Source organism: Typopeltis vanoorti, chromosome 9 (assembly GCF_054136105.1).
Source record: "Typopeltis vanoorti isolate ZY-2024b chromosome 9, IOZ_Tvanoo_1.0, whole genome shotgun sequence".
NCBI classification, from domain to species: Eukaryota; Metazoa; Arthropoda; class Arachnida; order Uropygi; family Thelyphonidae; genus Typopeltis; species Typopeltis vanoorti.
Window position 1 is genome coordinate 105,184,658 of NC_143557.1, and position 16,726 is coordinate 105,201,383.

General features: G+C 34.5%; 1 protein-coding gene across 3 annotated transcripts in view; it reads right to left on the reverse strand.

Moving 5' to 3' along the window:
- LOC150103376 (vesicle-associated membrane protein-associated protein A-like) overlaps positions 1–16,726 on the reverse strand; it is a 137,411-nt gene that overhangs the window by 61,832 nt on the left and 58,853 nt on the right. For all 3 annotated transcript variants that reach the window (XM_090398108.1, XM_090398105.1, XM_090398106.1), the window contains exon 3: positions 2,759–2,862. In XM_090398108.1, the coding sequence (XP_090254234.1) occupies positions 2,759–2,862 (104 nt within the window). The remainder of the gene's footprint in view (positions 1–2,758; positions 2,863–16,726) is intronic.

The window sequence follows — 16,726 nt, forward strand, 5'->3', positions numbered from 1 at the left end:
CGGTGCTGTGCTGGCAAGACACAAGTTACTCTTCCATAACTGGCCTTTGTTACTACCATCTTTGCTTCACACAGTAGGCATAGTGGTCACTCACACATGGCTGAATTTTAAATGAAAAGATAACTTGATGCACTATAAGTTCCTACAGGTTGTGCAGAAGTAATGAGCTCCTTAGTGCATGCTGTTGCGATTTCTGTTTATTGGTTAATTTGAGCAAAAAACGCTTATAATAACGATAAAATGTGGGAACACAAGTTTGGAGTAACTTATTCATAAGTGTCACCTGGCATTCTTCAATGGGTGCCACAACAAAATGGTTCCTGAGAGTGGAAAGAGATATTGCCTATTAAAACTGGTAACTAGCTTAAAATTAAGTGTTAAGGAAAACTGTTAATACGTAGCATGCAATTAGCAATAAGATTTTTTTGATACTTCTGCCTCTTTTTTCACTCATGCTTCATGGACTGCTTGTGCTATTTATTCTTTTAGAAATGTCCCAGTTATTGACTTTTTACTGTTGTTCCTGATCAGTAACAGATTCAGGAAAGCAATAAGATGATCAAACATTCCTTCAGAAATCCAAGCATTGCAAATTTAGCTAAAAACAGTGAAACTTATCTATATTTTAAATTAATTCATATCAAAAATTTGAACTTAAGTGTTATTAATGAAAAATTGAAATAAAATTCAACAAAACAAGAAATGTCTCCACCTCCTATAAAACTTATTTGGATTTGCTCCTAATGAAAACAGAAGTGTGTTTAGTTTCATTTATATAAAACAGAATTTGATTTGGTATAAAATCACTAGCCTTGTTCATTTAATATTATCTAAGTGGATACATGCTAATATTTCCAATCCTGTTTTTAAAAGAAAAATTTTAAATAAATTGTCAAAATTCTCCCTTCTCCTAGATGCATTCTTCTATTTCTCTTTCTTTCTATCTCTCTTTTAAATCTTGAGCCCAATCAGTCTTATGAACATGTCAGATTAAATTTTAGATGATCATTATACTCACCTGCCAACAGTGAGTGACTATTCTGTGGAAGAATACCAGCAATCTTTTTAACCCCCATGTACATTAAAACATTAATGTTTTTGCACCAATAAACTGTAAATCAACCAAATTTCATCAACCTAGTCTTGTTCATTCACCACCAGTCCTGAAATGCAAATCAGCATCAATGTTTTGGACTTCCACTTATGTAAGTGGAACACCTTCCACTCTTCGGGAACTCATCCTCCAACAAACAGTCATGGACATTGTTAGTTTCTTCAGATTCCCTTGGTACAGTATCCCAATACAGATTCACCCTAACATGAAATGTTGCAAAATTCTGGGAATGATGCGGAGGACACTGACATGTAGAAGTAGGGAGATTCTTGTTCCGTTGTACAAGGCTTTGATTAGGCCACACATGGACTATTGTGCCCAGATTTGGTCACCTGGTTTTCAGAAGGATGAAGAGATGTTGGAAAGGGTCCAAAGGAGACTGACTAAGGTAGTTTCTGACCTCTGGAATGTCAAGTATGAGGAAAGATTGAGAAGATGTAATTTGCAGAATCTGGTGGACAGGAGGAAGAGGGGAGATATGATACAGACCTACAAGTTGTAAGGGGTTGTTATAGGATCAATGCTGGAGAATTTCTACAGAAAATAGTGGGAGAACCAGAGGTCATCCCTGGAAACTGTATAAAGAGGGTGTGAGAGGCAGGATTTTTTCGTGCAGAGTTGTAAATGATTGGAATGCCTTGCCTGAGAGTGTGGTGTCTGCAAGAAGTTTGAATGTGTTCAACACACAGCATGATGACCTGTGTGTGTGTGTGTGTGACTCCATGAGGTCTTGGGGCAGTAATAATAATAAAACATAAGTACATCAGTGCACATGTGGGTAAATTTACTAATGATGCCACACTAGCATCATCTCAAGCAACTAAAATCATTTTTTTCTATATGCTTATTTTTAAGCTGGCTCCTTAACTCTAGGACTTGCTGGGGTTAATCAGTTCATTTTTTCTATTTTTTTTTTCTTGCTTCATTAGCAGACTCTCTCTCTGTATCTATATTTCACACTTCTCAAAGAACAGCATCTCCCAATACAGTCTATTCTCATTCATTTACACCTACTGTTCATATACCCCCCCCCCCCATCCCCACAGGATTAAGCTGCATTCCTTCTTTAATTATCCCAGCTAATGTTCATCTGTTTCTAACCCCCCCCCCCCATCAAATAATATGCTGTTGAGCCATCTTTGTAATTTTACATATTCTCTCTCTCTCTTATATATAATGGAGTATGCATCAGTCTAGTCACCTAACAGGACATAACTTGATCACACTTATCACAGTTGATGATAATATATTTATTATCATATCCTAAAATGATATCATCCAACTGGATGTGCCAATTGATAAGCCAAAATTTAACTTTATATTATATAACAGACTGATGTCTGCTGGTTATAATGAAAAAAGCTAAAACAATAGAATAATCCTAACACAAATTCATAAATTATTCAAATATTATATGAATTTTATACAATTTTTACATCTGCTTTAAAAAAGTCAAAGCTTCAAAATAACAATTGTCCTTATTTATCTTGAAAAATTGTCCGATTCTCTCAAAAAGAAGGTTAGTCTATTTCAGATTAATCTGAAATATTAAAAGGATACAGTATTCTAAATTAATCTGTATTAGTAGTATTAAAGATAAACTCCAAAGGGAGAAAAAATTAGCGACCAATAAAAATTTCTTACCAGTGTTTCTTGATTAATTTCTCCATCAGGAGCAAACATGGTCTGCACCATAAACTTGTGTTTATTTTTTTCATTTGGATCATACTCAAATGGTTGTAACATCACTATGGACAATTTAAAAAAATTAATGTAATACAATTTTACATAACTATAATTCAATCTAGAAGTCAAAATTTTTAATTCAGTTAATCTTATTTATATATAACAGCCCATGTCTGGTTATACTGGCAATAAATAGAAAAATAGTCAAAACATAAATGGTATCAATATCCTTGGAGTGAATAACCCTTTAACAATTGACATAATTCATTAATTACAAGGAGTGCATGATTACAGCATTTCCCCACACTGGCTGAAAACATTTATTCTTCAACTGTCCAAAAGATAATTTGTTTGGTTAGGAAGATCAAATCTCTATTACTCCAGCTTAAACATTTTAAAACTTTCACTTCCAATATTTGACTTATCTATTTGTCAGATGCCCTGTCACTGCTTGCTCAGACAAAATAGGTAGACTTTTATTAATCAAAAACTTACACTTCAGAAAGTTTTGGACTTCATCCCAAAGCAGACTACTTAACTATTACGGAGCCTTGTCTCAATAGCATCCTCATTAATAATTCTCAATTTCAACTTATATGAAAGTTTAATGCACCAATTTAAATTATCTTCCTTTCCAAGAGTAAACCTACTACCAAGTCTATTATCAATTTATAAATTTTCTCTGATTTAAAAAACAACAACTCACTCTTACTATTTGTATGTAAACTATAGTTCTGTGTTACTATTCTATCTATCCAATTTATCTGAAACTTACATTAAAGACGTTTCCACTGTTCAGTGCTTGCCTTGTAATCCTCTTCTTCATTGCAACCAGTCATTCCAGGAACCTTCTTACAATACCTGGCTCACAATCCATGTAAATAGAGGCTGTCCATTCTTCCGTCTTCCTGGTGGTAACCAATTCATCACTCTCGCTTGGGCCATCTCTCCTGTGACATCTGTTGAACATGTTCATACCATTGTACAGATAGATGTTCCAGGCAATCCATTATATCATCATCATCAAATTCCTGATATATACCCTCAAGGGGAGTACAGGATATGATAGTACTACATGAAAAATTTACAACATTACTAACTTCCTATCTACAATTTTCCTCCAAATCAGTCCGTTAAATGTCAAGACTTCAATATTATTAGGTGTTATATTTTTGTCTTCTAAGGTACTTTTTACTATATCAGTCCACCTATATCTTGGTCTTCCTCTGGGTCTTTTTGCTGCCAACTTGGTAGAGAACACTTATTTTGCTAATCTTTCCTCTCCGATTCTGCATAAGTGACCATACAACTTGAAATTAGCTCTGCTAATGCATTCCTGGATGCTGACAATATCAAGTTCTTTCCTAATATCCTCCTTTTTAATGATGATTGCCAACTGTTCATGCCTCTAATCTTTCTAAGGACTCTCAAATCTGTGATCTCTAGTCTTTAGTCAAGTGTTTTACTTCTAACCCAGCTCTCAAATCCATAAGTTAAAATTGGTTTAAGCTGTCTTGTATACAGCTAATTTAGTGTTTTGGCTAATTTCTCTCTTATTCCATATATGTTTATTCAGTTGACTTCCTCCATACCAGCTTTGTTCATTCTGTTGTCTATTTCTTATTTAACTTACTATCTTCACTAAAAATTGTGCCTAAGTAGCTTAAATGTTCTACTTGTTCTATGAGTTCTCCATTCACAATGTAGTTGATAATTTCAATGTTTCTGCCTGTTTTTCATTGTCTTTGTCTTTTTAATGCTGACCGTCATACCATATCTATTACAACAGTTATTCAATTTAGTCAGGAAATCTTGCAGACTTGTAGTGGATTTATTTAGAAGTATATCATCATCAGCATAAAGCAAAGGGCTGGGATTAACATCTCCAATTTTGATATCAGGTTTAATACCACTTTCCTTCATAATGTGATCCATATAGATAATGAATAACAGAGGGGATAAGATACATCCTTGTCTAACACCAGATTTAACATTAAACCATCCTTCAGTACTTCAATTCTAACTGCTGGCTTACAACTCAAATAAAGACTAAGTATTGCTTGATATAATGCCCCATTGACACCATATAACTGCAGCGTACTGAATAGCTTCTCTCTTGACACCTTGTCATATGCCTTTTCCAGATCTACACAAAACTTAAAACAGATCTTTATTATATTCCCATGATTTCTAAACTATCGTAAAGTGAAAATCTGATCCTGACAGCCTCTATTTGGCCTGAATCCAGCATGTTCTTCACCAAGCTTCTCTTCCACAATCCTTCTCAACCGTTTCTCAAGTATACTTGGATATATCTTACCAGGAACACTCAGAAATGAAATGCCTCTGTAATTCTCACATTCAGTTTTATTTCCCTTTTTATATATGGGTACTATGAGAGCTCTACTCTAATCATCTGGAATTCGTCTCTCTGAAGCAGTGCAGCCACTGTATGACTTTTATACCTCCATACTTGAGCATTTCTGTTCAAATAGAATTTACTCCTGCTGCTATTCGATGGCTTTTTCTACTTCAAATATGGATACATATTCCTGACTGCATGCCTGGTCAGTGTTTTTTTTACCACTGTGCTGTCATCACTGCTTGTTTCTTTTAGCAGTTTTCAAAGTAATTACTCCATATTTCAAGGATATCTTTTTCTCCGGTTTTTCATGTCACTTTTATATTCTCTAATTCCTTTTACAGCACTCTTTCCTCCATTTCTCAGCTTTTTCAACATCCTCCAGAATATCTTGCCACATTCTTGATATTTATTTTCTATGTTCTTGCCAAAGTCCTCCCATGAATTTTGTTTAGCCAGTTTTACACAGTGTTTAGCATTCTTACATTTGTCTCTGTATTCTCTAAGAGCACAAGCTGACTTATTTGGCAGAAACTTTTGATATGCTTTCTTCTTTTCTTTCACTGCCTCTTTAACTTCCTGTGTCCACAATTGATTTTTTTTTTTTTTATCCTTGCAGACAACCTCACCATACACCGCTCTGGCTGAATCAATCGGTGTTTTCTTCAGGGCTTGCCACTGAATATTCAAGGTTTGGTTCCTGTTCTCAAAGTCTTTCATTTTTTCTTGAATAGTGTTTGTGCATTTAATCTACAGTTCACATCTGAGAGCTGCTCAACTTTTAATCTCTTTAAAATTTTCTTACATGGTCTTCTTTTCAATATGAAATTCAATTTTATCCTACTCAAAACTAAATGGTGATCACTTCCAATTTCAAATCCTCTGTGCATTCTGGTGCCCTGCACCAGTGGTAAAACATCACTATCAAAAATAACATAGTCAATGAAACTTTTCTTATTCCTTGCCTCTTCTCTCCATGTGAATTTGTGCACATTTTTATGTTGGAACATTTTGTTAGTAATAACCAGTCCATGTCCTGATCAGAAATTCAACAGGTATTTGTCATTATTATTAGTTTTGCTCTTTTCTCCAATTTTCCCAAAATATTATTGTATGGCTGACAATCATTTCCTACTCTGCTGCTTAGATCTCCAACAAAGACCAGCTTCTCATTTTTCATTGTGTCAGTTGCTTTCTCGAAGGCCTCAAAAAATTCCTCCACTTCTACCTTAGTAGAACCTTCTGTGGGACCATAGGCACAAATAAGTCTCATTGTCCAGTTCCCCATTCTCATATTTGCCCACATCACTCTACTTGAGACTGCCTGCCATTCAAGAAGATTAGCCTCGTGTTTAGTGTTGAATACTATAGCTACTCCTTTTCCTTGATTGTTACTGCCTGAATATAACATTTTGTATTTGTTGCTCAGAAAGATCTCACCAGTTTTTTTTTGTTTGTTTGTTTCAGTCACTCCAATTATGTCGATCTGGTACTTATCCAATCCCTCAGCTAGCTCCAATCTCGAACTCTGGTGATGTTGAGTTGGGGGTAAGTTATAGGATTTGTTCCAGTAGCTGACTTTTAGCTGTTTGCCCTGGTTCCCTGGTGAAAACAACAGGGGCCTTATTTAACCGGGCGACGTCCCTGCCGGCATGAAATTCTGTCATGTTGTACCATCATTTGAAATTTTGGTTTAAGCCTACAATAAAATACAATTTGGTCGGCTAAATCCCAAATTGCCAGCCTATCCTCTTCCATTCAGTATCCAGGTAGATACCCAACAGGGTGCACCACGAGAAAGTAAGGATTGGACATTAGGTTAGAAGCCCTGGCTTCTCTCAATACTTACATGTCCCAACATCTTCACCAGAAGGTCCAACTTGTTAAACCCACAATCCTTTGACCAGTTCTATATGTTCTTCCCCCCCACCCCAAAAAAAGCTCGTTATCTCCACTTCTCCTCAATTCACTCAACTGCTCAAAAAACTCATCTTTCAGCTGTATCAGTGCATCCTCTGTTGGAGCATATATGTTCCTATGATAACCATTTCCATTCCATAAATATTGGGTATTATTTTTAATAACTGTTTGTTAACTTCTTCCAAACTTTTAATAGAGGTTTCCATTTCTTTTTCAATCTACAAGAGACTGCAGATGTATATATCTGCTTGCCTTAGCCACACCACTCCAGATATGTATATGTAACCATCCTGAAACTTGCATACAGTACCTTTCTTTTTGTTTCTGTCAAACCACAAAATCAAAGTTTTTGTCAGTAACCTCTTTTAATATAAAGAGCTAATAAGCTTCATTTCGGCGATATAAACATTATTTAAATTAAGGGGACATTAAATCCCACATTGTTTTAAAACCGAATAAGAAACTCAAAGATTGGAATCAGAGAGTTTCTTGCCGAATATAGTAAACTATAAAGTATCAGCGATCACTAGCTCACGCTACTGGTCGCCGATACTTTATAGTTAATGGCTGCACCTGTTTGGAAACTCGTATAGCAGAGTATATAAGTTCTTTTTGCTATACACTTTTGTATTAATTGGTCTAGCTACTCACTGATGAAGCCTCAAAAAAGGCTGAAACCAGTCTGGGTAGCGACCTCCCACCATAATGTAATAACAGCATACATTTCCTAGGAAATATGTTTTTACATTATGGAAAATACCTAAGAATAGCAATCAGAACTTTACTGACCTTGCTGCGAGTTCTCCGGTATTGTACTACGTACTAGGGTCACTTGCATTAGCTCACGCTAGTGGTCGCAGATACTTTATAGTTTACTATATTCGGCAAGAAACTCTCTGATTCCAATCTTTGAGTTTCTTATTCGGTTTTAAAACAATGTGGGATTTAATATCCCCTTAATTTAAATAATACCTCTTTTAATACTTCTAATTTTCCAGTTAAACTCTGCATATTCCATGTTCTAAATCTCAGTCCACATTTGTAGCCAATTTCGTTTCCTAAATTTCTGTCCAGTTACAATTTTTTCTGCTGAGGATACATAGCAATAGCATTTTTTTATAAGTTTTTTTTTTTAAATAAGAAAGGGATACCAGCCTTAGACAAAGAGGTTAGCATCAAGGTCCTATACTCCCTAGGACTGTCTTTAGCTTGATTATGAACTTCTTCTACACATACAAAAAAGACATTAAGATAAGGAAAAACCCGTAGTCCTTGACTACTTTAATAGCATCAGGGTCGGAAATAGACTGGAGTTGGTTACAGGAGACCAGACATTCTGAAACTTCTAACCAAGTCACCACATTAGCAAATACAACCGTTTCACTTCTGGTTGTTAGTACTAACCAAAACATTATCATCACTGTGTATGGTAACCTTTCTTCTTTTTTTTTGTTTAACAATGGAGATAACACTTGATTGTCACTATCATGATATGTAAACTATTCCATATTTTCAACACTAGTCTTCAAACAACTCATATTTAACACATCCTTGCTCTTAACCCTTTTTTTTCTCTCTAATGAATCCAATCAAAGACTTTTCCAAATCCAGAAATGACATGAAATACACATTTTCAAAGTTGTGTTTTGCCATTTCCCCTTTATAGTAAAAAAAAATCAGCAGCTAATATTGCATTCCTAAAACCAAACTTTAGGTCTTCCTCCACTTTATCCCTTATTCCATTATTTTATAAATCTTTGTATAACGCACAATAATGCTATTCAACTATAGTCACTACACTCCTTAAATCTACTCTGTATATTATAACAATAATCCCCTTAGCTAAATTACTATCATATTATCATCTTCCTACAAATGATAGTATAAAGATTTCATAAATCTATTTTGACAGAAATGACATGAAACTGCTAGTAGTTCAGCAATACTTGAACTACCAGCAGCTCTAGTCAATGGCAAAATCAATCATCTGATAGAGATTGAAGTATGCTGCTTCAACCTCTATCAGTCTATTTTCCTACTATCTCCTCACTCGCTTCCACATTCATTCTTTACCCCAGTGATTACAGAGTAATTCCATTTATTAAAAATTCTGGTTCCTCATTGATTCTTCCATTCTTCATTATCCACATAACATTTTCTTGTTCTGTTAAATACCTTCTTTCAGACATAAATTCAACCCAGATTTTTCTTTTCCACTAACTTTTCTACAAAGACTTTCATTATAAACTTTTTTTTTTAAAAATACAACTCCACCCCCAAAAAAAGATTGTAAACCCATCATACTTATTGTATCATGGTTGGGTATGAGTTAGTCAAGCCTGTTCTCCTGCTCTAGAGAACACAGACTTTTTTTCCAAACATTCAGGTTCCAATAAACAGGATAGCAGTCTCACACCAGATGACAAATAGTCTACAATCTAAACTTTCAACAAACATCCATGCCACAATAGGGTCTGAACCTAATGTCTGTTTACTGGGGATTAACAGGTATTCCACCTGCTTGGCCAACCAGGCGCCATTTGATCTTTATAAATTGTCAAAATGCTTTATATTTAGTCAACTACTTTTCCCAGAAATAGTTGACTGATTTCAACCTCTACACATCTTCTTCTTAAATTACTTCTCAAGAATGAGAATTCTTCATTTATGATATTTGTCATTAACTCATGAACCTTGGCTCTGATCCAAACTCAAATTTTTGAGTTTTCTGTTTTAGCATCTGTAGCTTAAGCTTTTTTTTACTGCATTTATTTTCCCTATGCAACTTAAGGATGGCTGTAAGGAGCATATGACAAAAGTCCTCACACCCCCTCTAAGTCAAGTGATGGAGAAACTTTGTTCCCGACTTTTCTGCTCTATTCTTTATCAAGAATAATAAAATCTATTACTGATGTCTGCTTGCCATTCCCACCTTTGTTTCCTCTCAAATCAGATGGTTACACCTAAGATATGTCATCCAAAAATCTAATATTTGACCATTTTTTGTAAAATCAAAACCAAATGGCCCAATTTTTTCCTTTCTTCTGTTCTATTTCATCCAGCCTATGCATTAAATGTGCCTAAGACACTGATGCCTATATCTTGGATAATACCTTACAAATGTTCAAATGTCTTGTTCTGGAGCATGAACATGAATTAGATGCATTTTCCATACATGCAAATCGAAGCTTTATCCTCTCACACTTTATAAATGAATCATAAGTAAGGAAGTCCATGACAGCTTGTAACAGTGTAAGGAGTACTCCATTTTCTGATTGTTCATTTAAAACAAGAATTCCCTCTAATTCCTTTTTTTTCCACTTTGACTCACTCAACCAAAACATTAATTTCTTCATCATATCCACCAACTCCTCAACTCTACTTGTAAATGTCAATATGTTTAATATTCCTATTCTTGGTTTTCTTTTGGCCCTATTCAGCTCTGATTTCTTTTCAGTTATAACTCCATTGATGACTTGCTGAGGCAGCTACAATTTCAGTAGGACCTGTTAGCCAAGATTCAGCTCTGAGTGAATCCTTCCTTATCCATCATGTGTCCCTTACTATGTTATCCATTTATTAATGTATATTACAGGATGAAAATTCTAAGAAGAATTACACATCAGAATAACAAATTAAAAAGAATAAAGTACTCTTTCTTTTAGAGAAAACTTGTGCCATAGTTATATGAATTATTTATATGAAAACACAAGGCAGAGGTAATATTTATTTGATTATAAGACCACATATTTCGGTCTGAAACTTGCAGACCATCTTCAGCGGCAAGAACAGTTGATACAAGGTAGAATGCAAACAAGTGGAATCTATTGTTTGCATTCTATATGGTATCAACTGTTTTTGGATTGCAATAAAGTTCTACTGATCCTTTCTAACATCCATCCACTTCACCAACTTTTCAGTATATAATATCCTCGCCTTCTGTAATACCACATTTCAAAAGCAGCTATCCTTTTCCTATCAGACTTCTTTAGGTTTCAAACATCACATCCACCCTTCAAGATTTTAGACAGGTCTCTGCCTGATTTTTTAGCTGTTTCTAATCTTCTTCTGTCGTCTTCTGAACAATTATTCACATTAATAATGGATCCCAAGTACTCAAACTTGATGACTTCAATTATTTTTCTTCATTAAGGTACACTTGTTTCTCAGGAGTTTTCCTGTCTAGATTTCGTTTGAGCACTATAATCTGTATCTTGTTAGATTGAGTTGAAGTCCTGTTCTTACTGATCTCATTGACTTTGTCAAGGATCTCCTTACAAAGGAGTACTATATCATCAGCATACCTAAGATGATATAGGTATTTACCGAAAAACTCGCCACTTATCCAAATTCCTGAGTTAAGCTCAATCAATGTTACATGCGTGATATCCTCAGCATAGATACTAAACAGGTGAACAGAAAGTAGGCAACCTTGCCAACCTGAAACTAATCAATGTTAATCCAACATCTGTTCTTACTGTGGCTTCTTGCTTGCTGTACAAGTTAGCTATCAACCTGATAATGTGTTGGGGAAAACTCATTTTCATTACCGCCCACAATATCATATGATGAACAAAGTCAAAAGCTTTGGAGTAGTCTATGAAACACATGACCATTGAGAGTCTAAATTCTGTATACTTTTCAACAATCTGTCTAAGGTAAAGACAAGGGTATCAGAGATCTTGATCTCTGATACCTTTGCCTTTCCTAAAACCTGCTAGTATATGTGTTCTGATGGTAATTATATTCTTTTCTTCAAGTGATGTGAAACTTAAAATTTTAAAATGGGAATTATTTTTTCCTTGAAGAAATGAAAAACTTATCCTTCCTTCATCTTTTGCATACTTTGAGAATATTCATTTCCCAGCATAAGTAATTTTCTAACATCTTTCACAAAGGAAATTTATCTAGAACTGTATGTGTGTCTAACAGGCAATTGCTTTGCTTTCTTCAGAACTGAAAATGAATGTTTAATAGATCACATATAAAAAATTGATGAAAAAGCCTTTAGGCACTATTTTCCACAAACAAACATGTGTTCTAGTCATATACATTGAATATATTCTTATTATAGAAAATAATTATGACCATAAGAACTTCAAATAAATATATGCAATACCCCCAAAATATAGTCTAACCAAGTAGAAAAAAAATTTCAACGTCTTTCTCTAAATCCAGAGTAATTTAATAATAATGTGACACACCTTTTGGCAACTAGTATGGGTAAATGACTTCTCCATTGCTTCCACCTCAGTATCACCACCTCTGGATCTGGCTCCAACTGATGAGACCTCAATAAAGGTCGAAACCAGTCTGAGTAGTGGCCCTTCCCTTAATGCATAGCATTATACATGTCCGCAAGGATATGTGCTTTGCATCAAGGGAGATACTAAGACAAGGATGATGAGAGCTTGGTCCACCTTTACCACGAGCTGCCTCAGTCCTGATGACACTTCAGATGCAAACTTTGTTTGCATACACTTGGATAAAGGATTAAACTAAATTTATAATTCTTTAACATCATCTGCATCAACACCATCAAAACCAAGGTCTTCACCACACTTGCTCCCACTAGTCATGAATGTTTTCAGTTGCGTGTTTAATGTTAAAATTTTTCCAAAATTCTTGGAGCCTAATCGCATTTTCTCCCGTTGTTGTTTCTACTGCCTTTAAGAAAATAGGCTTTGGAAAGTTGCAGTGATGCCCATGTCCATGGTTTGTAGCAATGATGTCATATTTGGTATGGAATGTTGGTAAATTTAAAGGCACATTAATTAAAACTCTTGCTGCATATATCAAAGGATCGTCACAATTAATCAAATCCCATGTTAAGCAAGGAATACCTGTATACCCAAATTCTCAGACTCCCAGTGAGCCAAAATATTAGTAGACAATTACCCGAATTGTTCGTATCATATTTAAAATGAAATCTTTTAAAACCATCTCCCCCCCCCTCCAGCATTACTTTTTACAACTGATATATGGACGATGTTCTATGCATTGGAGAACCAACATGCATTAACTCTTTACAAGTGTCCCTTACCAACTTCAGCAAAGACTAGTTACATATAGAAACAGAATATGAAAAATCCATAAATTTCCTAAACTTAATATTAATTAGAACCAACAACAAAATAGCCACAAAAGTATTCCACAAACACACACATATCAGTAACTACCTCCACTTTAACTCATATCATCCTTATTTTATTAAAAAAAATTGGTAACTCATTCACAATTTATAAAATGCATACAAATTTTCAACTACACATAATTATCTTAACATGAAAATTAACATATTTGAAAACCGAAACTACCTCACACAACTAATAAATTATGCCAACCAAACAGTGAAAACCTATCTAACCAGTCCAACAATCAAAGCAAACTTCCCAACACAAAATAATCATTAAACTGCCATATATATATATCCAGAACACATACAAAGCTTATAAATATATATTTAAGCATATTAACTATAAATTAGTGTTTACAACGAGTCAAAAACTAGCAACACTCTTAAAACATACCAAATTTCACTCATACAAGGAAATATTAGAATATCATGATGTAGTGTACAAATTTCCTTGCCAGCACAACTGCAATGTCACGTATACAGGTTCCATGATCAGATCATTATGGGCTACAGGAACACTTCCATGATTGCAATATACCAATCCCTGAACATCTAAGTAATAAGAAGTGTAAAAATCAAAATAAGAACAAAAAACCAAATACCGGGAAAACAGAAATTGCAGTTGACATGCTTGAGCAGAAACATACCCTGCAAATTAAAATAAACATAATATTACACATACAGAACAACGAAACAATGCTAAGGATATCAGAAACTTTAGCCATTAAACATGACAAAAACTCCATAAACATCCACCACCCCTATGTAATCTCAGAGTTGGAAGCTCCATAAAATGAAAATTAAGTCAAGATTCCCACCAATAGAAAGCAACACAGAAAAACCTGAGGCAAAAACACTCGGCTGATATGACATAACCTCCACTTTGCCCACAAGCTCCGAAGATGATATTTAGTCAAAAGCTCACACCCGTAACTCCCACTTTTAATCTTTTAATCTCAGAAAAACCTGAGGCAAAAACACTTGGCTGATATGACATAACCTCCACTTTGCCCACAAGCTCTGAAGATGATATTTAGTCAAAAGCTCACACCCGTAACTCCCACTTTTAATCTTTATGTATTATATTTTATCTTGGTCCTTTTTCTAAAAAAAAATTTTTTTGTAGTTCATTCTTGATACAAGGCAATTATGAAATTACTATGTATATTTTGGCTTTTAACTAGCATATCTTAATTTGCACATTTTTAGTTCCCATATATTTTTTTTTAATCTCCATACATTTCCATCGTCCCCTTTTTTTCTGAAAAAAAAACAACAACTCCTAATTCAAATTACAGCCCTAAATGGTTATAGTCCATCCAGAGTTCATTCTAAAAGTCTAAAGTTCAGTTATATAATTTTTATCAATATATTTCTGATGCTGTTCCATAAAATGATAATCTCGAGGATTCTACAAAAATATGTCAAAAATTATTATTGTCCACATTTTTCTTTTAATTTATGTCTTTAAATATCATTTCATGTTTTAAGTAAACTGGAGTAAAAAAAGTCAAGGATGAAATATAAGGGGTACTCCTTAAGAAAATAGCCATAAATATTAATATCAAATTTAGAGGAGTAATATGGAAAATTTCCAGAAATAATAGAAAGCAAGAAAACACAACCAAGATGCAATATACATGACATATTGATTAAGAGCCTCCGTAGTTCATTCGGTATAGACAAAGCCCTGTGGTCAGAAATACCTGGGTTCGATTCTCGTCCATGACATTTCGACTAAAGGTAAATTAGCCAGTCTCATACAGAGGTAGGGGATTTTTTTCACCCAGAAACTGGTTTTTCGTCCCCCAGAACAAGCAAACCGGTCCCATTAACATGCAGGTCTACAGTCAAATACTTAAGACAAGGAAGGCAACGGGCAACCATCTTGTTTCATAATCATTCCCTGGTAAAATAGCATATTGCTATCCAACCAACCATAAGGTTGAGGACTAAAACAATATTGCTTAAGTATGCTCCTTTGGAGTGTAGTCAAAAAGATAATGCAATATTCTGGCCTGCAGTTGGAAAGACCTTAATTCAAATTCTGTCTAAAATTCTAAGAACCTTTACCCAGAGCTCTGTAAGTGAAATAGTTACTTAGTTACATATGGAGATTAAAAAATTTTTTTAAGTTGCTCCCACCCACGAGAAATAAACAGTACATCAGTATTATGGGTGGGATAAGGATTATTTTTTCAATTTTCAATTTTATTTTTGTGTTTTTTTTTTTCCTTACATAAACTAGAACTTGTTCATGAGACCAAACAGAACTTCCCAAGCCACTTTAGACCTTCAACAAGCAGAGGTAGTGGTCTCACGGTAGGCAAAAGAAATTCATCTCCACTTAAAGAAAATCACTTCCGTGCCCATGCAGGATTTTAACCTTCAGCTTGTTGGAAAGCAGATACACAAACTACTTGGCCAGTAAATTTGATGTAAAATCAGACAGTTAGTCCCACCATTATGAGAAAAGGATGTGCATATCTCCAATGTTATTTATCATCTTCAGTTTCTTGAACTATTTTCGACTGTGAATCCCTCCGTCCAGTTTTATGCTTATGTGTGTAAGGGAATTCCGTAACTATTCATGGTTTCAAAAGCAGATCCAATGGAATAGAATGGTTAATACACGTTCCTAGTCGCCTATGTCTGTATAGTGCATGTTCTTCTGGCCACCTCTGTACGATATCAGCTATCTCACCTTCAGATGAAAAGCCCCGATAAAGATTCTTTGCATCCTAGGCAGGATTCGAACTCAGGTCTTTCCAACCAAAGGGTATTGTCAAACCAACTGAGTTAAAGAGCCTCAGCAAAACTCTGCATAAAAATTATTGGAAAGGAATTAATTATGATAATGAACCTCTACCAAAAAAATTTTAATCGAGAAAATCTATGATATATAGTATTACAAATAATAAAGTATAATATAATATAAAGAAATAATTTAATAAAAATAAGTATTTTCCCCATTCACTAAAGGTTATTTTCAGATACTATATCTAACTCAAAATACAAATGTCTGTATGCTCTGGAGAATCCCTACAAGTTTTTTGCAAAACACTAGGCTTCCATGGAACACAGTTTAAGAAATACTGATCTATATGGAGCACATCAAGAAGGAAAATGGCACCAGGTCTCAGCCAAACTGGAAATTATTGGAAAGTTTTGAAAACTAATCTTGGCTTTACATTCCTTCAGATGATAGATTCTTTTAAGTAAATCTGACAGTAGTCTTCAGGATTCCTAAACTAAACTGAATAACTACTGTAACAAATTTGGTATGGAAATCAGCAAAGGCAGAAACACTGAAAACATCTAATCCTGAATGGGAGAGCCTACTAAACAAGTCGTGTTCACATTTCAGCTTTTATTTTATTTTTTTGTTATGTGGCTTCCACCCACATAAGGTTATATGCAGATCTATACTAAATTTATACTGTGGATGGGCTAAAATTTTATTATTATCAATTTTATATATTTTTTTTTTGTATTTTTTAAAATAATT